Consider the following 27,336-nt stretch of genomic DNA (forward strand, 5'->3'; position numbering starts at 1 on the left):
TTAGTTAAAAAAGAAATAGTGAACTTGTTGTCAGAATTAATTTTTGGAAAGAGAACAATAAACGTTAGTTGATCTTTTGACTAAATTATTTGGTTTGATAAACTGTTGACTAAACTCTTGGCCAAACAATGAAATATCTTGACTATATTTTCCAGCTTTTGACTATTCCCATGTTTTAAAAGCGAAATATTTAAATTTGTTGAAATTGAATAAAAAAGCGTAAGCATAAATTTTCCAGTTTGCTGGCGATTGCTTAACTCCAAAACAACTGACATAGTTTCTTAAGATGACATAAGGCTCTGAGATCTTGCATCGCTCACTAACTTCGCCTTAGCATGATATACACACCTCCACACTTGCTTACTTTTACTCTTTCAGAGGGAGTATTTCCTAAGTGGTAGTGAAAGATTTATTGAAATGCAACTGTAGATAAAATTAACTTTTCACAATTGTTACGGCTTACACTCATTTTCGTTCCTATAACTTGCTCTTATATATAAGATTGATTTATTTTCATTCAGTGGTAGTCAAATTCATATTGAATTAAATTGTTATCACGCAAATTTAGAGCATGTATGTTATATATTGAAATATTAAAAAAAGTTAATTGTTATTCCCTCATATCTGGTTAAATTCCAAATCATGGCACAGCAATATTTTTGTAAGGGGAAGAAATTGGTATTTTTCCATATACAGAAAGCCAATTTACATTCAGCGGGGGGAAAAGAAGAAATCAATAAAGAATTGTTAAACTATATCTATATTTATTAACATAAATAATACCTGCAAGCATTCTAAGGAATAAAAGTAACCCCAATTCAAAAAGACTGTTTAACCATGTATTTACAGTAGACGGAAAGAAATAATACAAATTCTTTGTTACTGTTCTTGGACTAAATAAAAAAATTTCTTCTCTAAAACTAATACGAAATTTAAAAGAAAGTCATTAGCCCTGTTAGCCTTTTTTAGCCCTGTCTTTTCTTCTTTTAAACTTTAGCACGAAATAACTCAAAGACACTGCCCAATTAATAACATTTTCAAATCAGAATATAAGCAGTTCCTATAAAGATTTGTTTAAAGAGTATTCTATTCTCCAACAATTTTTGATTTATAAGAGCTCGTGGCAATTTCTAAAACGGTAGTGATTGTTATTATTATTTTTTATTTTATTTTATGGCTGCTATTTATTTATATTTTTATGAAACTACCAACAAACACCCTCCTCCTTTTGTCAATCCATCACACCAGCGATATATTCATTTAAAAAAAAATAAAGTAACTTCATAAACAAAATCTCTTTGGCAAAATTTTGTGCCCCAATTGGAGTTGCAGCGTCATCTACAATTCAATTCATTGTTGAATATCCTTGAGGAACATTCGAACTAGAACTGTCGTTGCGTTCCTGCACTTGCGTTGATAATGTTTTGTTTCCCTAGTGGATTTTCATAGAAACTAGTTTAGATCATTTTTTACTGTTTATGGTTTCTCTACAACTACAGATATATAATCATGTATACAAAAACTGTCATGCGCACTAATAATAACAAATGAAACATGATCAAAACACTGCAGTCCTTTTGTAGAAATTATATTATCAAAATAATATAATGCTTTAAATATTTGTTCATTGGTGGTCCTTATTAAAGAGTGGTTGCATAATTATTTAATTACGCATGGAAAAGAAATGCATCAGTTCTTATAATGGTATTTTGAATTTTTTATATTATACACAAAAGGCTTAAAACTAATTACTGAAAAGAATTTGAAAGAAAACCATTTAATATTCATGCATTAAAATTGATTAGCAGTTAGTTAACTCATTAGATAGTTGAATTTAGCATTACCAATTTATTTTTGTCTTAATGTTTTACGGTAACTTTTAAACTGACTTAAAGCTGTTTTAATATTGAGAAATAAGATGAGAAAGTAAAAAAAAAAAAAAAAAATCGATGTTTTATCTATGGTTTTAAAATTCAGTTGCTTACAGGCATTTGATATTTTTAACTGATTCACGATGTATTACATGGTAAATTTCAAACTTTCAATTTTAGTACTTGTTCTCTCTTTAATAGGTGTTTAAGACACTGCTATAGTTTCTATTGATACCAGTACATGCATTAATATCATTAGGGATATTTTAGAATGAAATTCTAAGCTACGCTTTTTATTTCTCTCTCTCTATTTTAATCAAAGAATTTTCCTTTATAAACAATTTTATTTGCTATGTTCAATAGATGCTCTGTTAAAATCCCTGTTAAAAAAAAGTTAAGCTTCATTTTTTTCATAAAACATTGTTTATTATCTTAATTTCAATTGTTCATCTCTTGAAAACAAACATACTTTTGATTACTTCATTGAATGTAGTATTTGAATATGATTTCAATTTATAGGTTTACACTAATATAGTATCTTCTAAATTAAAATATGAGTTTTCTACACCTGATTGCTCATAAAAATACATTGAAGCAGGAAATTCCACGTTATTTTTAAGGCTATTTTTCATTTCCTTAATCGTCACTATCTTTTTAGTTGAATGTTAACATTTAGTGAGAAGATTTAACACTTGAGAGGGTCATAATAAGTAGTAGCAGCATAGAAATAATACTTAAAGCTTGGAAACTGAAAATCTTTTAATTTCGTTAAAACAGTCATTACAAGTGCTCATGACTCTTAGATTGAAGTAATGGCCACATTTCCAATTTAAGAAAACTTTGACCTTTCAATTTATAGTGCAATAGATTTCTCTGCTGAAGTGGTGTGTTTATGTTAGTCTTTACTTACAGATGACAGACTTAGGGTGATCAACCAATAGTGAATGAAGTAGGAAGGGGACCATGTTTTTAATTTCCTGAGAAAGACAGTCTTAGGACTGAATAATTTTTAACATATCATTTTCCTTTTTACCATTAATTTTATACAATGAACTCTAAAAACTGGGCATTTCATAATTAACAAGTTAAATTATCCATGATTGACTACCTATTCTAAATTCACTTAATAACACATTATCTGTGGGAATGATTTATATCTTGAACACAGACAGCAACTGATAAGGTAGAAATTTATATTATTTATTGATACATTTTCATATGCTCGTTTTATTTTTCTAAATGCTAAACATTTATGTTTATCATATTTTTTAATTATTTTTAAGATAAAATTGGCTTCCTACCTTTTTTAATGCTAATATTTGCTTTTACCTGTTTTAGTGCTGTTTGCTCATGTTTCAAAAACAGGTAATTAGTTAATATTACTCATTATTTACCACTTTCCTTTACTTTTTATGATGTTCAAAATGCTTTACAGTTTAAATTTTAGTTTAATAAATCATTAGTGTGTGAAATATATCTTTTATTTTTTTCAGATTAACTTCTTGTATGCTAACTTAGAATTTTAATCTTGAATATTACACCACAGATTTTATGCCTTTGGTAAGTAAGAAATCAATGAGCATTTTCTTCAATTTCTTGTATATTTTTAATTTATTTAAACTACTTTAGTCATAATAAGAATTTTCTTAGATTTTTTTTTATATTCCTAATTATATTACATAGCATAAAGTACTTTTTTTTGTTGCTATTTATGATGTATCATATCTAAGCTAACTAGAAATGTAACGATTCGTTTGTTGTAGAAAGCATAATTGTTAACTGTTGCTGTGTATAGGTAAATAAAATATAGTCAAGATTTATGTTGAAATTTTCTTGTCACCAAATTTTATTTTTGTAATGAAGTGGGAATCGAGAAAGGGGGATTAATGCCTAGTATTGTTGGCTGTTTACTTTTTCTTGTTGTGGAATGTATTAAGTTCTACACTTTTGTTGTCCACGAGTCACAGGCTATTTTTACTTAATTTAGAAGTGTCTTGTAACTTAACTAATATTTCTTGTCAAATTTTTAAAAATTATTTATTGGTTGATGGTTAACGGCATTTGAAAGAAATTGCTACACTACATTTGAAATCCCTTGTTTAATTATAGTTTTAAAAAAAGAGCATCAACTGAATATTCACTATGTTTGACACCAAACTTATTGAATTATGGCTGTTTTTAATTACCCAATAATATTTACTCCCCATTCATCTCTTACACTGAATTAGACTTTTTTTTAAATATTTTTTTTTTAGAAATTACATGAAAAAAGTTTTCTGTTTTTTTGATTTACTTTTAGCACCTCCTCTAATTATGAAAATTATTTCCCATGTTGAATTTTTCAATACATATTTTGTTTATCATTGACATTTCTTATTTTGTTTATTAATATATTGAAGCAGCACATTTTTCAAAAAATTTTATTCACATTTTATTGCAATTTTTTATTCAACAAATAAATTTTCCTTAGGATGAATTTCATCCATTCATTGAGGCTTTGCTGCCTCATGTGAAATCTTTCTCCTACACTTGGTTCAATCTTCAAGCTGTGAAGAGAAAGTATTTCAAGAAGCATGACAAGCGAATGAATATAGAGGAAGAAAAGTTGTGTCGTGAAGAGTTGCAAGTAAGTGGTTGTTTTAAAACGTTGACTTTTTTACATGGTTTTGTTTTATTCTGTCACCTAAATTTTTTTATTTCATTTGGCTCGGAAATTATTAAGTGCCTAAAATATTTAGTGAAATTTTGTTTTTGTGTTGATTTCTTGGTAATTGATTTCTAGAGTAAACTAATTTGGGATGCAGGAAAGCATGCATGTTTTCCCAAATTCTTAAGCCAGTGAAGTTGATTCCAAATTGCTTCAATAATTGTGTAATAATATTTTTTTTTAATAGGCAGAGAAAAAACAGTTATAAAAGCACAGATTTAAATACAGTACGGAACCCGTTATCCGGAAATCAGAAAACCGGAAAACCAAAAAACCGGAATGAATTTCGATAAATTTTCCCGCCATTTAAAAAAATTTTTTTTTTTTTCCTCATAAGATTTTAGGATTTTTCATTCTTTTTTGAAAGATGTTTACCTTACCATCATTTTGAAAATAATCATTAGTGTATTACTTCATCGTTTTTTCTTCTTTTTAAGATTATTTCCAAATATTATTTTTTTTAGTTGGATTTAACAATACAAAAACGGCTTTCTGTAGCAATTCAAAATACCGGAAAAATCAGTTATCCGGAATAGTGATGGTACCGATCGTTCCGGATAATCGGTTCCCTAGTGTATTACATTTAATAAAGACTGAATATTTTATTCTCTCTTTTCTTTCTTTGTAAGCCAAAATTCTGTTGGTCAACCTGAAATAAAATAAACCAATAATATTTTTTGATTTGTTTGATAGATCTGATATTAGTTTTCATTTCAATGAAAAAGTTACAATAAAAAAGAAACAGTCTGAGCAAAAAATAATATTTTTTGTAATAAATGAAAGTTTATTTGTTAAAAATTTTGTTTAACTTTGATGTTAAACAATTGTTTACAAACAATTATTAACAATAACAATTGTTTACTCAAAGCAAGAAACAACAGGAAAGAATTTTTGATCTTTTTTTTAATTAAGCCAATTAAATTTTTCAATTTTGTTTTAGTGGTAGTGGTTTAACAAATCAAAGCTGGCTTTACTGGCTCCGATTCTTGTAGCCAGATTTGTCTCTGTGTGCTAACTGCCAAAAAGTTTAAAAGTTATGTCATGGTTTTAAGAGAGCCAGTTCATGGTCTCAAGAAATAATAATAAAATAATGTAACACACTCTTTTTTTGGGTGTTGAAAATTTCAAATTATTTTGTGTTAATGGCTAATGCACAGAAAATTTTAAAATTAAAGAATAAAATTGTTCATTTATTTTCAATGGCATTTTTCTGTATTTGTTATTTTCATTCAGTTTTAAATGTTTAAGTATTCCCTTAACAATTTGCAAACAACTACAGCACTTTTAAAAATGTCATTGTAGAATGAGAGAGTAGAAATAAAACAAAAGTGGGCCTCTCGTCTTCTGGGCAAATTGAGAAAGGATATAACGCAAGAATGCCGGGAAGGTTTTGTGCTTGGAATCACTGGCAAGAAGGCTTCCGGCTGTGTGCTTAGTAATCCTGATCAAAAAGGCAAGATGAGAAGAATTGATTGCCTTAGACAAGCAGATAAGGTATACCACATTTTAATGAAGTCTTTTTTCTTTCCTTTGATTATTACTCACTTATCATTCTGATAATTTATGTCCTATTGGTAAGTTTGATTAAAAAGCTTAAGATATTTTTTTTATTTATACATGTAACTTGAGTGCATTGCTCATAAAGATTATTCTTTTATAAATTTCAGGTTTTATAATCATTTCAATATTTTGATAGCATTAAACTTGAAGAATTAATGATTTGTAAACTAACGAATATTTTTTAAAGTTTTATCACATATGAATTACTCATATGTGATAAAACTTTAAAAAATATTCGTGAATAAAAAATATTCTTTAAAAAATATTTGAACCGGAAGCATAGAAAAATTCTTCTGTTGATGTTTTTTTGTTTTGTTTTTCAAATCAACTTTCTTGTTATTTTTTATAGTAATTCTAAAACTTGATTTGAATTCATGNAAATTTCAGGTTGTACAGGGTATCCGCGCACCTGGAATGTCATGAAAAATCATGGAAAGGCATGAATTTCGGTATTGACGAAAATTTGTCATGATTTTAAAATTTTTTTTAAAAAAATCGTAAAAAGTCATGGATTTAGGTCGCCGAAAAATTTAATTTTTAGAATAAATTCACTCTGCCCCCCCCCCCCCCCAATTTCATGGTGTTCCGAATATCTGAATTTGTAACAAAATCCCCACTCAGAGTCATATTTTATTAAAATATAAAATGTTTTTATCATGTTCTTTAAAACTTATGGTGTTCTTTCAAAAAATGAAAGAAAAAATATCATTTCTAGAGTGAAGTATGTTTTAAACTTCTGTCATTTCAGAGTTATTATTATTTTTAATTTATTATTTTTATTTTATCAATTTAAAATTTTAGCTTAAGCAAGCTAGTCATTTGCAAATTTTTTTATTCTGAAATGAGAATGAAAAAATCAGGAGTATTTCTTTCCTTTCTGATGAACAAGAAAAGTATCTTTGGAATATAATTCTGCAGAAAAAAAATTTATTTGCTCAGCTATTATTTTTTCTGTTATTTTATTGCTTCAACTGTTTCTTTACTATGTTTTTTGAATTTAAAATCAGTAAATATGAAGATGCAGTGTAAAGCAGTTTTGGTTATACCTATCATTTCAATGAATGTTATTATAAACGCTTTTTAAATTGATCTGTTTTTGTCGAAGGAAATAGAAAATTCGATAAGTCATGAAAAGTTCTTGGAATTAGTCATGGAAAGTCATGAATTTGAAAATCTAAAATGTAGCAGATACCCTGGTTGTATAATCATTTCAATATTTTGATAGCATTAAACTTGAAGAATTAATGATTTGTAAACTAACGAATATTTTTTAAAGTTTTATCACATATGAGTAATTGAACCGGAAGCATAGAAAAATTCTTCTGTTTTTTTTTTCTTCCTCCAGATCAGCTTTCTTGTTATTTTTTATAGTAATTCTAAAACTTAATTTGAATTCAGGAATTTTTTATGTGTGATTTATTTAAACTAACTTAGAAAATTTATGAAAGCAAGAAGAAGAATTTTGTCTTTTCGAATGCAAGGGAAACAATAATTAATTATGTTGTTGAGTAACATTATCTTTAATCATTATGTTATGTGCTATGTTTTATACTGCATTTATACTACTACATTTTATACTAAAATAATCTAATAAATATTCATAACTTTAAAAACATCCTATTTTTGATGTCCGTTCAATTAACTTAGAAAAATTTAGAATTTAATTTAAAAAAAAAAACTGTTTAAATAAAAAAAAAAATGAAAAAGCGTTTTCTTTTTCTTAAAAAGAGAAATCATGATTTATTTTTAATCCAGAGTTACTAGCTTTTAAAGGAATACCGATAGCATTACATTAAAATTAAAACCTATAAATTCGTTATTTCTTGTGGTGAATTTCTAAAAAATTAAGATATGATTTTAATTACAAATCATTTTGCGCTTAAAAAAATAAACAAATGTTTTCATCTGTTAATTTTTTCAAATACAAGCAAATTGAAAACAAAAATTTTTCATCTACTTAAATTAGAAATTTGCAAACTTTCCCAAGGTACAACAAGATGACACAAGGACAACTTTATTTAAACTGATTTTATGCTAAAAAACACGTGCACATGTTAATTTTTTTAAGGCACTAAATATATTTCAGATTTATTCTGCAAAGAATTGAAGTTCTCAATTTAAACTTAGTATGTAATATATAGAGAAAATTTACTTATTGTACAAAAATCAACACATCAAAGTTTAATGTAATAGAACACATTCACTGCTTCCAAACTGATAACGTGAAAATTTAAGAAATAATAAAAGTAGTGCTGTATAAAATAAATCATAGCAAGCAATATTAAAATTATTAGAAATTATGCATATATGTTGTACCTTAGCATATATTCTGAAATTCAACATGCTTTATTGCTCCACTATGCCATCATCACATAATTTTTTTAAAGAAAGAAAAAAAATATGACCAATCTAAATTAACTATCATAAATTTTTTTGTACAAAAAGGTTTAAAAATCTTCTCTAATGTAACCTATTAAAAGTAAGCCGAATAGTTTCATAAACTCATATTTAAAAAAAAAAATTATGAAATTAACTTTAATGAGATGAAATTTACTTTCTATCTCTAAGACATTAATTCGGAATTTTGAATGCTAACTTATACTGTGATATTAATATATATGCCATTGGTTGCACATTGATAACTTCTAATGCCAAGGTTATTAGAAGTTATCAATGTCCTAAGGTAATTTTATAATAAAAGGCAGTGAAAAAATCTTTAAATTATTACAAATTAATCTTTGCTCCTCCTTGGATAACAGTGTTTTGTATATAGTTGAAGTTTGGTATGTTTGTTTTTTAATCAATGTTAATTCAGGGAATCAAGTTATACAACGATTGCACTTAAAATCCAATTTGAAGTTAAAACGGCCTGGTCGACTTATGCTCTATGTCGAATTTTAGTCGCGAAAATACAATATTTCGAATTGTCTATTTACAGACAAGCTGTAGTCTATTATTTAGTTTTGTAAGTGATTGATTTTGATTTTTGTGTCACAACTGTTGATTGGTTTTATTTTTATTATTGATTTTATTTTTTATTGATTGAAATTTTGAATGACTCATTCAGAATGTTTTAAAATTTCAGAAATCAGAACTTTTTAAAAGAAATTCTGGCTGTTGTTATATAAATTTTGAAGTACTCAGCTTGAAAATAGCCACCAAACTAATTTTAAATGAGTTAAAGTTAGTTAATATTGCAAATATGATTTTTATCAAATTTCTAATACTACATCTTTCCTTTCTCTTATAGGTTTGGCGTCTTGATCTGGTAATGGTTATACTTTTCAAGGCCATTCCACTCGAAAGCACTGATGGCGAGCGATTAGAAAAATCTCACGAGTGCCTCCATCCCGCTCTTTGTGTCAACCCTTACCATATTAATGTTTCCGTCCGGGAACTAGATTTGTATCTAGCGAACTTCATTCTCTCACAAGGTTAAAACATTTCTTTAAATATTTTATCATTAAACCTATCTTAGATATATGAAATATTTAGTTTGTGTTGATTTTATTTTACCAGAAGCTTTAAGCGGGTTGAGAGATGATATTGTGGATCAAAAGCTCGAAGATTCAGGTAAATCATTGGTCTTAACTATTTTATTAAAAGTGTAAACTCTAATTTAAACAAATTTGGCTCATTTCAGTTCATGAGTTTTCATTAATTTTCCGTTTTTAAACATTGATATGAAACAATTTTAATATAATAATGCAAACTAAGACAAATTTTTGGAAAACTCTTTAAAAATATAAAAATAAGTTGTATCCAATTTAGCATGAACGATTTGTTCATTACTTTGTTCCTATTGCATGTCAATTTTGTACAATGTTAGGAATTGACAAATGCTCTATGTACAGTAATGTATTGTTTGGAATTAACAATGTGCAACAATGTATTGTTTAGTATTAGTGTTGCGTATGTACTAATAATATTTATTTTTCACAGATAGTACAACTATCATCACAACTGGTGTATTCACCTCTACTGAACTTTATAAATTATCTAAAGGTATTTAAAAGTGCTTTATTATTTTTTAAATATATTTCCAAAATTTGATCTCTTTAATTTAATATGAAAATTAACCATATTATTCTGTTGATGACAGAAATTTATCTGCAAAAAGTCATAACATAACAAGTTTGTTAAATTTTAAATGCACAATTTATACTTATATATTCACATTATTATATTAGTAATTATTTTTATACTTGTAATTATTACCTTATTCTAGTACAATGCATAGAAAGTTGCTGATCAGATTGTTTAGCTTATAGTTTATTTTTCCTGTTTATACATTATTTTATTGTATTATAATAGTTTATTGTTTGCTAAGTTAAGTAAATCTACCCTTTTTTCATTTCTAAATCAATGTTTTATTGTGTATCCACTGTAAAAATCAGATTTTGTGTTCACATTTGCTAAAAAAAAAAGTTTCGTAGTTATTTTTTTCCGAAAAAAAAATTAGATGTATGTAATCTCTTTATCATATGGCCAAGTGATTAAGGGTAATTCACTTGTCACCTGTGTGCCTAAGATATTGTTTATAAGCTTCTGATTTTGAAAAAAGAAAACTACAAAAATTAAAAATATGCATTTGTGCAACATTAAGAGTATTTGGCAGTGTGAAATAAAGAACGTGCAGAATGTACATGATTGCAGATTGGATGTTTCTGTAACAAAGGAGTTAGACATCAAAATTGGGAACTAGAAAGAAAAAAATCTGAGTATATTTTTCTTTAAATTCATGCATCATTTATTGTAAGATCTATAAAGGTTTTAAATGTAAAAATATGTAAAATTTGATCATTCTTTTGTGCTAAAACTCTATTCTCTGTAACAAACTGATTTTCTTTGGATTTTAGCATTTTAAATATATTTCTGTACTCTGATTATACTATTGATGACTTGTTGATCTGCAAATAAACTCTGTATTGTCATTCCCTAAAGCGTTGATGTCTATTACAGGTTCCATCATGCCAACTTCTAATGGGGTTCACCAAACCCAAGAGAATGAAGTAGAATCGGTAAATGGTGATTCTACAATTCGTCATGTTATTAGAGTTTGTTCACCTTTCTATTACACAACAGATGGGAATCAAGCTGAACTTATTGGCATACCTAGAGTTGTGGGCTCTGCTGAAAACAACCGATCTTCTACCCCAGATCTATATAATCCATCTAGTCCCCCTTGTGAACCAATCAGTAAACGAGCACGACGTCTGTCGACCAATGAAGATGAACCAAAGTCTGTCACTCCTGATGGAGCCTACTATGTCAATAGTCCTTCTAGCTTAAACAGTCCAACTTCTTGGAGTGGTGATGTTGATCATGGTATTTAAGTTTTTGATATTTTCTTACTTTTTTTAATTCTGTAGAATATTCACAAGGTATTTAAATATCTATTATTAATCTAGCTATATAATATTATAAATCTACCCAGATAAAAAGTATTTTTTTCTCCCTTTATTTTTGCACTGTCAAAATTTTATGCAAATTGCAAATTCTTTCTACTGCAATAGAAAGATTACACAGAAGTGATTACTTTTGTCTATACTGATTTTGTTAACATTAACAGATTGATGACGATAAACAAATCGTGAATTAGATAAATTTACTGATATCAGTTACATGTGCTGAATGTGAAAATAAAATAAATTAACTCACATTTTATTTATAAACTGTATATTTTATTTAAAATTATGGTATTGAATTTTGGTTAGCTGTCATGGCAATTCAAGTTTCTGTTATTCATGCCGTCAAACTCCATGTAAGCAAGTAAGACATAAAATGTTGATACCGTCATTCTCAGTTCAGAAAAGACCCCACCCTTTTGAGACAAAAAAAAAATCACTTAAATACCAATCACCACATCCCTGTCCACCTGTAGTTCAAAGACCGCCTAAGGTAAAAGTAGAAGAATTCTCAGGAATTTAAACAAGCGTGCAGAGAAAGAAAAGGTCAGGCTCCTTCTGAGTTTACAGTGAATATTTCTTTGACAGTTAAGATGATTTTCTATGAAATAAATAAAAGCACTCATAACATTAAGGGATATAATTTTAACATACAAATGAATTGAAAAAAAAATTCGAATCAAATGCGATTGATAACAATAAAAGAGTCTGATAATGAAGAGCAATTTATAACACTAAGCAGAGGCTACTGTATTAAATATTATTATTTCTAGTAATGTGATTTATTTGAAATATACAGGATAAAATAGTTTTACGCATTTAGTGCCATTTCAGTCACATGTGATTGAAACTGAACTTTCAGTTTAAGCTATGCCAGTCATTAGTTGACTGGCAGTGTAAAGTATATAAAACTAAAAAAATTGCATTGTTTTAAGTAATTACTGAAAATATAGTTACTTTATTTCAATTAGTAGTTAGTACTTTAAATTGCTGTACGACGCTATGAGATTTTCTAAGCAGCACGTGACCTGACAAGTATTTCCTCAAAAATATGAGTGCTGTTCAATGTGTTAATAATGTTTAACTGCTCATTAGGTAATGTTATTCTATTTTGTTTTAAGTGAGGAATACTGTAGTCTTGCCTGGTGCTTTAGCAACTCGTGCTGGAGTCATAAAGACTGAAGGATCTAGCAGTTTTGTGCCTGTGAATGCTTCGCCTTTATCTCCTCCTCCAGTAGAGGTTATTTTCAGCACTTCGCCTGAGATTTCACCTTCCTCACAAACAGTAGCCTCTCCGGGGAATAAAGACGGTATGAATTATTAAAATTTTTAAGTACATTCATTTAAAATTTTATATTAGGCTCGTGTGGTATTCAGGGCAACTAATTGTTTTTGTCACTTTTACACTAATTAAGTGAATGATTGGATAAGGATTCAAGTGTTTAAACATTTTTGCAGACCTTGCACAGTTCATGTTATGTTATTTGTGGTCTAACAAATATGATAATCAAATCATTTGCTTAAACTAGCTAATTCGTTTTAAAATTGGTGGACAAAATAATCAATAATGGCTTATGTATTTTATTTCCAGATACTGATAAAAAAATATACTAAGTTATATTTTGTAAACTTAATCTACTTATTAAAGTAAGTTTTTATATGTATACAGGCAGTGAAATGATGGCCACTTAATAATTATCGAAATATTTTGTGCTTTATTCTTTTTCATGAAGATTTATGTTTTGTAAATTTTATTTTTAGGAAATTTCTTTTATTTAATTTTTTACTAATTTAAAGGCATAATGTGTAGCTACTAGTTTTTCTCTTCAGTTTAAAAGCATGGTTTATTATGTCATGTTATTGAAAGGTGAAACTGCCTTGCATAGAAATTGTATAAATTAAGATTCTAGCTTTTTCTACCTGTATGACAAGAAAAGAATGTAAACGATCTATTTCATAGATCGTTTACATTCTTTTCTTACTTAACACTATAAAAACAATACAAAATGCTTATCCTATTAGAAAAAGTAATATTTCACTTTCCTAAATGAAGAACAGTTTTCAATATAGGAGACTAAATTTGCACCTGTTGTCCAAGTTTCAGGATCCTAGCACAAATGGTTCTGGAGTTGTAAGAATGATACACGGGCATACAAATTCTTTAATTTTATTATTTTAGATTATTATTTCTATTCAACAGTGCATCAGAAAAAATGCTCGAACATAAAACTTTATGCCCATTAATGGTTTTTTTTTTCAAAATCTTTGAAACATAATGCCTGTACTTTTTAATGGCCTGTTATTATTTCACATCACGCTTTTTAAATAATAGAATTAAAAATCTTACAGATCAAGAATTTTATTATTTCTTATTGCTTTCCTATATTTTTAAATATGGTAGAAATATCTTATTATATTTCAATTTTGTCTTGTCATTTATAGGATTGATATCTTTGTAATTTCTTTTCAAGCTTTATCAGCAAAACTAATTAAAGGATTTTTAATAATTATGGACATTTTAAATTTTGCTTTCTTGATTATTATTAAATATTAAAATTTGTCCATGTACCTGTAATGATTAGAATATCATTTTATCATTTTTAATGTCTGTGTTTTTCATCATTTAGGGCTAAGTCAGACATCTAGTTTGGTTCCACCAACTACCACATTAGTTGTGCCTTTGTCAACCTCAGGTCCATATTATCTGGTGACACAGGGGAAATACCAAGAGAATGGTGACACTTTGTCAGATTTTGTCAATCTTGTTTGTCAAGAAGCCCGTAACACAAATTCAAGTCCACAAGTAAGTTCTTTCTTTCATTGGAAAGTTAATGTTGTTGTCATTGGCCATTAAGGCAGAGGGTATGTGATTGTTCTTGTTTTTCGGTGGCGCTATCTATGGCCAAGAATTCGACTTCTGCCACTCCCATACGTCACACCAATTTATAGGGTGGACCCATTCATTCATCCACAGATCACAATTTTGACCTGAACCAGAGAACAATCAATCTCCAATTCAGTACCCACAGATGTATTGATTTGTTATGGGAACATGGAGGACTTTGTGATCCAACAGATTTAACGTGCATCAGTCACCATTTACTACACGAAACCTTATTTCTGTTTAGTTATGTTTTTTGTGAATCCTGCATTCTCTGTAAATGTTTAAAATTTTATATAAAAAAAACAACTTTATAACAGCATTGTATTATAATCCCAACAGCTAAATAAAAACTTTTAACTTGTTTTTGTTATTTTTTTACAAGAATTTTAAATAAATGTTATATTTTCAGTCCTCTGAATCTGATGCCAGAAGTCCACCTAAAATTTCACATTTTTATACAAGTTCAATGTTGCCACCTCCTCCCCCTGCACCTGTTGCACGCCCTGTGGCCATTATAAGATCATCAGGTATGTTTGATTTGTATTAAGTAAGAACTTTTTCATCGATAAAGCACATTTTCTGTGTTAAATTTTTTTGTGTGGAGAACATGGATCGAAATTAATTTGAAATGCAGGAAAATATTCATTGGTCGAGTGAAATTAAAGAAAATGAGAATTAAAGTTTTTTTTAAAGCAAATTCACTTCTTGTTATGCTTTCTGAAACTATGACTTTTCAAATTTTATTTGATTAGTGTTCATTTTATTGAAAGTCAGATTTGATCAGAGAATTTTTACTGAATTATGACTGAAATCTTAGTAATTCTTTAAATTTTAGCCTCCAAACAGATCCTGTTTCCTACTATTCTGTCCAATTTTTTTAGATTTGGTTTCCTCTAGTCTATACGAATTTTAATAAATTGTTTTCTTTCTAAATCATATATACTTTTTTAGTCAAAGTGATAATTTCTAATGTGATTGAGATTTCTATTTATTATGTAGAAATGTTTTTTAAAAATTATATACTCCAAATACACCTATATTTATAGAATACCCCGAATTCATCAGTCTGTGTGACATTTGATTTCCCATGAAGCAACATATTTTATTCTGCTAAATTCTTATACAAATGGAAAAATTAATTAGTGAATTTTTTACATTAGTGTAAATATTATGTTTTTTTTATTATGTATGATATATATTAGTAATGTATCGAAGCTTCTAACTTTAACTGTACTTGTTTTATTTTATAATTGATTTAATATCACTGATATGATGTGTAGACGCCTGGTGGCTTAGTGGTAGGGCTTCGCGCTCCCACACCACGGGTCCTGGGTTCGATCCTCGGGCCAGGCAAGGTTGACTCAGCCCCCTTCAGTGGGTCAATAAATAAGTACCAAGTATGCTTGGGAACTAAACACTGCGGGTTCCGGGTTCGGCTGACCACCTAACTGAAACATCTGCTCCTGGACCCCAAAGCCCAAGGTCAAAAAAACTGAGATGGGTACGGTAGGCCTCGACTCTCTATGGATGTCGCGCCACTGAGTTTAGTTTAGTTTAGATATGATGTATAAATAGTTATGGGATATTTTACTTGTGTTTTACTGTGTGGTGGTGGGATTTACTTACCAATTTTATTGAAATTTATTAAGTTGATACTAAAAAAGAATTATTACACTATATATATGTTTGGGGAATAGAGTGCGCATAAGTTCAAATGAATAATTAATCATCAAAAAGTTGACAAATATAAATATTTAATAACAAAAAAAATGTTCTACTTACTTTCTACAGTTAGTTTGTGGTCACTAAGATCCACAATGAGATGAAGTTCTTTATTGAAACTGAATGTCTAGAAAATCTACATTAGCACTTTCTAGCAGTGAATGGTAAATCTCTTCTCTGCCTCAATAGCTTGAACTGATCACACATAGATATACACAGCTGCCAACCCTTCTGCATTTTACAGAAGCTTTCTGCATTTTTACTTATTTTAGCTATTTTTTATGCGCAGAAGATAAGATCTTCCGCATTTTACCCGTCCGCCCGATAGCTAGTATTTTCTCTAAATTAGACGTCGATGCTCCTCTAGTAATGGCCTTAGAAAGCCCGCTTGAGGTGATTCTCTCTTTCCTTCCGTTTACGTCACATCGTTCAGTGTGACATAATGGATTTCTCCTCTCTTCAGCCAATGAGAGAAGTAATTCAGCTTGTGTTGTGAGAGCGCTTCCCATTATCAGGTGACTTCCTGTTTGCCTGCGTGAAGGCAAAAGTTAAAAGAAAATGGCTTGTGTAAAAGCAAAACAGCAGTTGGTTTATGGCAATATTTATTTGCTCATTAGATTAATCTTGTTAATTCATTATAGCTGAGCCAAAACAATACAAACAAGTCTTTAAGGAGTCCTATTCTCTTTAATTTCCATTTATTTCTAAATCGAAAAAGTTAAAAGCAAAAACTTTAAGTTAAAAAAAGCATTAAGTTAAAGTTAAAACTTGTGTAAAAGCAAAACAGCAATTGGTTTATGGCAATATTTATTTGCTCATTAGATTAATCTTGTTAATTCATTATAGCTGAGCCAAAACAATACAAACAAGTCTTTAAGGAGTCCTATTCTCTTTAATTTCCATTTATTTCTAAATCGAATCTTGGAATACATGATGTACGTTGCAACGTATGTAAAAATGACTTTAGCATAGCGCAGGGTGGTAAAACTGATATAGCCAGACACATAAAATCGACAAAACGCCAGAAGAGCAAATTTTTTTTTAGTGTAATTCTTTTTTCATAATTTCTATTAAGTTTATAAATAGTGCATACTATTATATTAAAATTAAACTAATGTTAATAAGCCCTAAAATATGACATATTTCTTTTTAATCAAGAATATTATACCATCAAGTAGCTAAGTTTTTTTAAAAAATTATTAAATATTTTAAAATTATTTAAATTAATATTTAAAAATTTTATTAAAAACTTTTTAATTTGTAAATAAATAAATTAAAATCCCATTCTTTTGTAAATTTATTAGTAATTAGTATGCTGTTGCGAATCTTCTGCATTTTTAGGCATTTCTACTGCACTTTTTTTGTCCATCTTCTGCATTTTTATAACTAGAGGTTGGCAGCTATGGACATACTAAATTGTAACATATAAAATGTTATTAATATATGATATAAATGTATGTCTTTTATTGTTAAATTTCTGAATTTCTTCATGGGCTACATTGTTTTTAAGGTTTAATAAGATAATCCTGTTTTCAGGTCTAGAGACTGTGTCTTCATCATCTCCTCCCACTTCTCCCCTATCTCCTAAGTCAGAACCTATGCAAGAAGATGAGTCTCACATTCATTCTATTCAGGATGAAGATCCAAGATGTCTGCAGGAAGATGATCCTCAATGCCCGCCACTTACAGATGACGATTCACACTGTAATCCATTGGCTGACGAGGATCAGCGATGCCATCCGATGCGAGGAGATGATGATCCTCGATGTAACAGTCCAGGAACGGATGACATTTCAGATCATCCTTTGTCACCTCCAAGCTCTTCGTCGGGTAAGTAGCTTTAACTTCATTTTTCATAAGAAAACAGCTTTTAATTGTGACTGTATTATTTTGGAACTATTATTATTTTTATTTTGTAATTAATGATATTGGTCAGGAACTTTGTAGAAACATTTGCTAAGCATCTACTCTATTATATTTGATAGAGTGGTGAAAATGAAATCAAATTTTAAGTACATGACAGCATGTTATAGTTAGTTATACATGAACTTCACTGATTTTCCATAAAGGAAATTTTTAGCACTTACAAATAATAAGTTCTAATTGTAGCATATATTGATACCGTTTTGGCATTCAAAACACAAAAGCAAAGCTTATTACTTGTACAAAGATTGAGGACTTTTGTTCTTACTGGAAACATTTATGCTTTAATCCTTGGTTATTTAGTTATTATTATTTTGGAGAAAAAAAATTACCCTGACAAATATGGTTATACTTTTCAAAGTAGCTTAAAGGCTACAAAAAACTATTATCTTTAGAAAATTCTTAATACTGTAATAATCATTTTTCTACCACCTTCTAGAAAGGTTTTGAGTGACTGTTTAAGTTGACAGCTCTGCAAATATTATTTATTTTGGAGCCATGTGTGGTTTCTATGTTAAGAAATGTTTATTCTACAAATCCATATAATCTAATATTAGAGTGTGTAAATTTGAAATGAAACTTGAAAGCATTTAAAAGACTTTCTGAATTATAAATGACTTGAGATTGGATATAAATGAATTTCAAGCCAAGTAGTATTTTGAGCCAGACTAGAACTTTTCTTTTTCTTTGTAACTGTAGTTATTTGAAGAAAAAAAAAACTATGTATTTAATCATAATGTATACAATCATATATGCAGTGAAACCTCCAGGAAAAACTGATCGCCTCTGTTTAATATTTACGAGCACTTTTGGGAGGCACAGAATTTTTTCCACTTTGTGTTGGAGAAAACCTCTCTCAATGACCGGGCAAACTTCCACACCAAATGCAGAAAAGGTTAAATAAGGAAACAATAAATATATCAAAATAAAAAATATTTACAAAGCAGATAAGTAGATTCAAATGTTTTCAAAATATTTGTGTATAGCTTTTATTTAAAGAGCTCTTTTTGACAATCTCTGAAAAAGATTGACTACCTCATGTTACAGTCAGAGTGCAGTAAAAAAAAGTTATTTTAGAATAAACTGAGCATTTAAAACAAACAAACCTTTGATTTTAAGTAAATTATGATATAAAATTAAATGCAAACTTAAAAAACAACCATAATTGTTTAGTTATTTAACATAGTTTTATCATTTATGATTTTTAAATTTCATTTTACACGTAATCATATCAGTAGCAGTCATTTTTATTGAAGCTTAATTTTATTCATCTATCCGTTTTTTCTTTCTTTTTTGATGCCAACACAAGTGACATTCCTGCACCATGAAAATGGCACTTAGTGAAATTAAAATTGCTTGGCAAAAATCGTGTATCTTCGATAATACTTTGAAGTCAATGGAAGTAACCCCTAAGAATGATCAACCTCCATTAACAACCATTCCGCTATGGAACAGAGAGTCATTGCTCCTGAGAGGTTTCACCGTACAATCATGAATAACTGGTAACATTTTATTTTCAGGACCAACTGTAAGCAATGCAGATACTCCACCTCTAAGTCGGTCAATTCTGAACAGCCCATTTACTGCTCTAGTCAGATCAGAACATACTTTTGCCCATATACACCCACAAGCGCAAGTAAGTTTAATTACTTCTTCTTAATATACTGCAGTAATTCTCAACCATTTTTTTTTGTTATGGCACAATTTTAACGATTCCAAAATCTGACGGATCAGAAAGAAAAAATCTAATTTTAAAAGTTGTTTACTTACCCATAATGCGCTATGTATAATAGTTTATGATAGTTTTGAATGTATAATAAAATAATATGTACTACAAAAACAACAGTACATATATTAAGGGATTAAATACAAGTTAATAATAAGAATACTCTTATTGAAAAATTTGAGCTTGCTGTTTTTTGATAATTTCATTTATATTTGGTGGTAAAAGTGACGATGCTATTCTCGTATTGTCTTTTACATTTAACAGTCCCGATTTTTTTTCCCCGTTTATGTTGGTTAATACTGAAAATTCGAATTCACGCAAATAAGATGTAGAAAATTGTAATAACATTCTGAAAACTTTTTTGGCTGTCATGGGATAGTCGCATCTTAAGTCAATCCAAAATGAATTGATTCTTCTGGATATTTTAAAATTAAATCTCGATTATTAGAAAGCAAAATTAGTTCTTCCTCTTCATTCGAAGTTTATTCAAATACAAAAGTATTCGTTATCATAAATGGATTACAAACCTAATAAAAAATTTTCTATCTAACTTTGAAAAATAATGAACAATTCTCTCCTCTAATATTGTCAAATGGTCAATAACAATTATATGAATAGTTTTATTAAATTCTTTTGGGACTGACTCAAACTTTCTCAAATTGTCTTCCTGAGCTTTATTCTTCCATAAAGTTATTTGTTTTTGGAATCCTACCAGTTTATCTTTTGAGTGTTGTCAGCGACAGGACTATCGCAGACGAAGATGTTCACGTGGGAAAAGTATATATATACTCTTTAATTTAAACTTTACTCATAATTAAAAAACATAATTTTACTATACCATTTCTAAAATTTGGCAGCATGCAAAATTGCCTTGGCACAGCAGTTGAGAATCACCACTGTACTGTTATCTTTGTTAATATTACTTTCACGCCTGGAGAGTCTTGAGAATAGGAGTCTATATTAGAATGTTCTATAACCATCTTCATATTTTTTGAAGCAAATGAAGTTTTTCATCGTTCAGTATATCTTTCCGGTTTAGTTTCTTTGAGTTATTTATTTCAGTATAAGAAATGAACTGACGACTCGAATCATTCTATTGTAAAATTGAATTCTGAAGGTGTTGTAAAATTGGAAACCTAGTAACATTCCATATGCATAATGAAGTCTATGTATTTCAAATTCTTTTTATTCTATTTGGGTTCGAATTTGTTTAAAAAATATTTCTTCCTCAATATTGTATATATTTTGATGACTTGCACATAAGAACTGAACTTTTTCTTCCCACACAGTTATTTTCGTATCCAAATATTAGTCCTTTAAGTGGTGTGATTAGTCCAACAAGCCTGTCTATGTTCACCTCTCCAGTCACTACGCCACGNAGAAGCCTACCCATTGCTTGTAAAGCGAGTTATTTCAGCTATAATTCCGTTAGCTATAGTGTATCTTAACGAAGCCGAACTTTCCACAGTTGTGACAATAAAAGCAAAACATTGTTATCGATTGAATGTTGAACATGTTATGCTCGTTGCTTTGTCGAAAACCATTCCTCTATTCAATTTATTAATTACGGGAAAGCAGCAACAATCTTCAGACTAAAAATTTTAATTTTAAATATTTTGGATACTATTGAAGTAATAAAATTAAATGCTAAAATAAATTAAATACTAAAAATTGATGTTTTTTGCAATTTTTTTTCTCAGAGGGGTGGTCCGTGACTTCTTAAAAAAATTTAAAAGGGTCCATTGTATCATAAAGGTTAAGAAACACTGTTTTACATATTGTTCAAAAAATTTATTATTCATTTTTTTTAAAACTTTAATTCTGTAAGCAATACAGTTTTTTAATTATTAAAATTATTTTAAAAACTTTGTATTTGATAAAAATAATCATGTGTTGATATTTGCAAAAAAGTGCCTAAGTTGACAGATAAAAATGATTTAGTGCTTAGAATGCTAATGTTTATATAAAAATTATAATATTTTCCATCAACCTGTCTAAATACGCTGAAGGCCCCTCGTTTGACTTGCTGTACAAGTAGCCCATCTCTCAAAAAGGTTGTGCCCCCTAATTTATGCCAAAAACTTTTATTTTATCTATAAATTACTTTTATAACTTCAAATCTCTATTGACTTTTAATTAGTTCATTAGTGCTTTGCGTCAAAACTTTTTCTATGGTTTCTTTTACAGTTTTATTTGTCAGTAGTTTTAAGTGCAAATATTTGATACTCTTTGATGGACGAAGTATATATTATTATCATTGGCGTATTAAAAATATTGAGGGTTTTCAACTTTTAGTTGATTGAGAAAAAGTGTTACAACATTTTCTTATATGAAGCATGCATTTTTTGTTCTTTTTAATAGCTATTTTTGTAAATTTTCCTTTTATTTCCAATGAAAGCACATTTATGTTAGAACTTAATAATATTTTGTTAATTAGAAACTAGTCTTTTCCAAACAGCTATACATTACTTACTCAAGTAAATAATATTAAAAGTTTTTGTGCCAAAAGTGGGGAAATTTAGACATTTTAGTTTGTACCAAAGATATAATCCTTATAATTCCCATTCTAACTTACATAGAGTATTCATACTTCAGTATTCAAACTTCAAATTCGAAAATTACTGCTCACTTTACTAATTTACTTCAGTATGCACATGTAACTATTCAAACTTCGAAATTTCTTATGATGAAATCAAGATAGGTCTCAATAATATTTAATTAGCAAGCAACTTTTAAACTACCATTTTCCCGACAGCATACAATACTCAAATAAATAATAATAATAATTTATGTTGTAAAAGTAGGGAAATTTATAAATGTAAGTTTGTATCAATGAATTAATCTTTATAATTATATTCTAACTTAGGTGGATTATTCATACTTTAGTATTCACACTTCAAATTCACAAGCAACTGTTCACTTCAGCATACACACATAACTATATAAACTTCAAATTCACAAGCAACTGTTCACTTCAGCATACACACAACTATTCAAACTTTAAATTCACAAGTAACTGTTCACTTCAGCATATGTGCATAACTGTTTAAACTTCAAATTCACAAGTAACTGTTCACTTCAGCATACACACAGAACTATTCAAACTTCAAATTCACAAGTAACTGTTCACTTCAGCATACACACATAATTATTCAAACTTCAAAATTGCTTGAATATCTATGTAAGTTTCTGCTCAAGAATTTTTAATTATATCATTGAAATAAATTCATACTTTTTTCAGTAAAATAAGTTTATAAATTTTTTTAAATCTAAGTTGTTTAATTTTTTCATTAATTTTCAGAACGCTTTTTTCCGGTTGTACATTCAAATGAGGCTGTGGATGCTAGCAGTCAAACTGGAACGGCATCCCCCATTCCCATGAAGTCTGATGCATCATCATCATCATCATAAGTTCTCACCATGCACCATAAAAGACACTCGCAAGACTGTGGTATATCACTTTTCACCATATACTCAAGCAATATCAATGCTTTTAAAATACTTCTTAGATTTTAAATGTAGCGAATGTGGTTTTAAAATGCTTTTACTTCACATATTTAAAGTCTAGGAAACCAAAGTAGTAATACAGTTTTTAAAATGAGTGTAGAATCATTACACACTTTAGTAAGGAAAAATTAAAAAGGGATTAATCAAGAAATATAGGGTGATTATAAAAAAAGCATGAGATGTTTTTGCATTTTTAAAAATGCATGAAAATTAATGGATCAATAGTGACTTAATTTAGTATCGAAAGTTGTCAAATCATTTTGAAGATGCTGTTATTCTTTCATTGTTGTTGTGGTGGTGGTTTTATTCTTAATAGTAAAGAAGTAAATTTTCAAAAAATAAATTGCATTCTAAAAACTAAAATGAAAGATAGTTTTACTAAAAAACTTGCCTATATTGGATTATTTGAATTTCATTTCAATTGATCTAAAATTCCCAATTACCTTTTATTTTTCATGCTTTATTTTAATCTTTTTTCTAATAAATATTTATCTTGAATTTCAAAATCTTATTTCCTATGATGTGGAATAATATTTGAGTTGTTAAGTATAATTTTATTCCTTAGTTTTCTATTAATAGTACTTCAAACTCCTGATTTGATTTTAGTATACCTTTGCACATTAAGTTTGTTAATCTATCTTTTGTATGTTTATATTAGTGAACTTTATTTTATTTTGTTATTTTAAACTAAGTCAATGAAATCTTTAAAATATTCTTAGTATTTTCCAAATTAATTTGTTGGAATTATTAAATAAGAAAGCTAAAAATTACCCTTGGCTTTTTTTTTAAAAAATCTGTTTTAAAAATATTTACGAAATTGGAAATAATTTCCAATTTTGTAATTTACATCAAAATTCCAATTTGATGGAAATTACAAAATTAGAATATTTGTGTGATTGAAAAGCATGTAAAATTTCCAAAATGGTTTTAAAAATGTTCTGCGTGAGTATCGTTACACATGTGAGTAGAGCCAAGGGAAAAAAGAAAGTACATTTTAATTAAACTGCTACTTAATTGAAATAAAATTTATGTTCATTTTCCAACATTTATAGCAATCTACACAATTTTTTTTTTTTTAAAGAAAAAGGTAATTTCTAAAATATAGGATTGCTTTTATTTTTAGTAATATGTATTAAAAACACTATTACATTTGTTTTGATATTTTATTTTAAATGAGTAATTAAAACATAACATTTTCAAATAATTAGTTTTTTTTTTTTTTTTTTTTTAAATATCTTTCTGTATAAGTAAGTAAATTATTTTGAAGCAAAGCTTATGAACTTCAGCTTCTTGTCACTGTTTTCTTGTTTCTTTTTTCTTGTATGCTCTCTTGTAAGTATAAGTAAACTTTCTTGAATCAAAATTTACACAGTGCAAGTTAGTACTCTCTGTTATGATTCACTTACTTATATGATACACTAAGTATTATACTTATAATAGTAATTAAAAAAAATTCTACTGTACGTTGTGTAACTTACTCTTCTTGTTACTGATTTTATGTCCCTGTATGAATACCTGCATTCTTTTGAACAAATATTATAAATTTATTTGAGTAAAAATTTGGCTCTGCACTCATTTTGATTACAATATGTGAGGAGAAGCTTTAAACCAAGGCATAGCCTATCTCTCTCAGAATTTGGTAATTTAGCCAAAGGTATCAACTGTGATACTTTAGCATTATAAACTCATATAAATATATATACAAATATATGTAGATTACTTTATAAAAAATTTTATAGTGAATGTACAGATTCAACAAATTTTATTGTGGGATTTTTATTATTGTATTTTTGTTGTGCGTGCTTTGATATTGACTCTTTCATTTGTGTGTCATTCAAATTGTATTTGCTTCTATTTTTCAAAGTGTTTTATTGTTGACATTTTTCTGATACAGTCCATTATCCAAAATTCAATAGATTTTAGTTGTGAATATTAGAATTTCGTAAATTTAGGTAATGTGACAAATTTCAATTTCCTGTGCCTATTTAGTGACATAACATGAGAAAAATTAAAACCTAGGAATAGTGTTTTTTCTTAAAGAAGAAAAGAAATCTATATTTCTTTATGGATATGGCAAATTTTATTTATTCACATAACCTTTATTTTAAGTTTAGATGACAAAAGTATTTTCATCATAACTTCTCAAAATTTTAATCCTAAACAATTAAAATACCATATTCTTAGAAAATGATAAGGAGTTTTTGTATCTTGGAAGTATAATTAACAACAAAGGAGAAACTGATGAAGATGAATTTGATAGATTAAACAAAGCCTGAAGCAGGCTCGCTATTTTCAAAACTAATATTAAATCTGTCCTACTATATCAGGGTGCGTAGTGTTTTTAAAAAGTGCTTAAAGGTGCTTATTTTCGTTTTCAAGAGCCCTTAAATGTGCTTTTTTCATTGGGTGTTTTTAAAAAGTGCTTAATTTTCCCTTTTTCAAAATGAGATTTTTCCTTTACATGTTGATTTTCACTTCGAATTATGCTAAAGGACACAGGTCATATTCAACTTTTTCACAATTATTTCAAACCCAATCTATTTCGGCGTATTGTCAGTCAAACAACATTGATTTTGTTGTTTGTATGAAAAAAACATTAGTTTTGCATGATTCAAAATTGCATGACTTTTGACAATTGTCAAAAACAATGCCAAAAGGTTATTTTTATGGCGTGACGGTTAAAACAAAATAAAACCGTAAATTATCAAAAACTTTCCAACCCTGCCTAATTATGATATTTTTTTTACAGTGCTTAAAATTTTTTTTTGAGTGCTTGAAAAGTGCTTAAAAGATACTTATTTTTTGCTGAATAATTTGGCTACGCACCTTGTATATGGATCTGTGACATGGCACTGCGATAAAAATATCATGCAAAAACTTCAATTATTTATTGACAACTGTATAAGAAGAATATTGCGTAACAAGTGGTTCTGTAAAATTTGCAGTAATCCTTAGACAAGCAAAACAGAAACCGATTGATCTGGAAATTAAAAAATGGAAATGGATTAATCATGTTCTGCATAAACCTAAAAAATTTAAAATACATTTTTATTTGGAACCCTAAAGGCAATAGGAAAAGAGGAAGACCTAAAATGCATGACGCAGGACGATTGTAAACAAATTGAAAACACTGGGAAAGACATGGAGAGAGGCAAAATATCTGGCCACAAATAGAAAGAGGTGGAAAGATGGGATAGATAGAAGCCCTGTGCTGCAATTCGGGTTGAGGAGGAATCTGTATGTATGTATTGCAAATGGATCTAAGTCATGTTCCTATTTTTATGTTTAAAATTGAGTGACATATTTTTTAAATATTAATGGTTTTAGTGATATGTTACCAGCCCAAGGTTAAGAAAACTGAGATGGGCACAGTAGGCATTGGCCCTCTATGGGCTGTCGCTCCACTAAGTTTAGTTTTTTTTTTAAGTGATATGTTACCAGTTGCTATTCTAGGTAATTATTCCAATGGAAATTAATTGAATTTTGATTTTTTTCGTAAGATTAATTGAAATCCAGTAGTTGCTGGCGTTTTAAAAGCAATATATATATATATATTTGAATTAAGATAAGAATTTGAAAATGCATTCAATATTTTTGATTTTGGACTGCATCTCTTTTTATGTATAAAATCATTAAAAATCAAAACATAGTTCATGTTTCTGATTCTTCATGTTTATAATGTGTTTTGACAAATTTAAAAAAATTCAATATCTGTAACAAAAAGAGTTGTTTAAATCTAAATCAATACAATAAAATTTTCAAATTACTCTATATTTAAAACATTATTTGTTAAATAAACAGGTTACACAAACTGTGTGCCAACATTATCAGCATTTTAATAAATAATCCCAAGAAACTGAAGTGGTAGGATATTACTTGGTTAAAATACTTTATAACTTTCAAAAATATGCAGATGGTAATTAAAATTGACATTTTATACCTTGATTTAAACCTCTCAGCCGCAGCGGTTTTTCTCGTTCTGTTTATCATCTTTTTTTTTTATTATTCTCTCTCGGCTACTGCCGTTT

At 28.3% G+C, this 27,336-nt stretch overlaps 1 protein-coding gene across 5 annotated transcripts; it reads left to right on the top strand.

Annotated features, from left to right (window-relative positions):
• The first annotated feature begins 1,489 nt into the window (after nucleotides 1–1,489).
• LOC107442279 (nuclear factor 1 C-type) lies at nucleotides 1,490–24,067 on the top strand. Of its 5 annotated transcripts, XM_071177728.1 has the most exons (16): nucleotides 1,499–1,704; nucleotides 3,210–3,236; nucleotides 3,365–3,431; nucleotides 4,342–4,497; nucleotides 5,881–6,072; nucleotides 9,389–9,572; nucleotides 9,658–9,711; nucleotides 10,081–10,143; nucleotides 11,101–11,466; nucleotides 12,668–12,856; nucleotides 14,174–14,349; nucleotides 14,840–14,957; nucleotides 17,689–17,982; nucleotides 19,596–19,711; nucleotides 21,091–21,271; nucleotides 23,076–24,067. In XM_071177728.1, exons 3-15 carry the CDS (start codon nucleotides 3,423–3,425, stop codon nucleotides 21,247–21,249), a joined length of 2,076 nt encoding a protein of 691 aa, XP_071033829.1. In that variant the 5' UTR covers nucleotides 1,499–1,704; nucleotides 3,210–3,236; nucleotides 3,365–3,422; the 3' UTR covers nucleotides 21,250–21,271; nucleotides 23,076–24,067. The 5 variants fall into 5 exon arrangements, with proteins under 5 accessions (XP_071033828.1, XP_071033829.1, XP_071033831.1 ...); XM_071177727.1 differs by lacking the exon at nucleotides 3,210–3,236 and having other exon boundaries at nucleotides 1,490–1,704; XM_071177731.1 differs by lacking the exon at nucleotides 12,668–12,856 and having other exon boundaries at nucleotides 1,512–1,704.
• Nucleotides 24,068–27,336: the final 3,269 nt, after the last annotated feature.

This window comes from Parasteatoda tepidariorum, chromosome 2, assembly GCF_043381705.1.
Source record: "Parasteatoda tepidariorum isolate YZ-2023 chromosome 2, CAS_Ptep_4.0, whole genome shotgun sequence".
Lineage (NCBI taxonomy): Eukaryota > Metazoa > Arthropoda > Arachnida > Araneae > Theridiidae > Parasteatoda > Parasteatoda tepidariorum.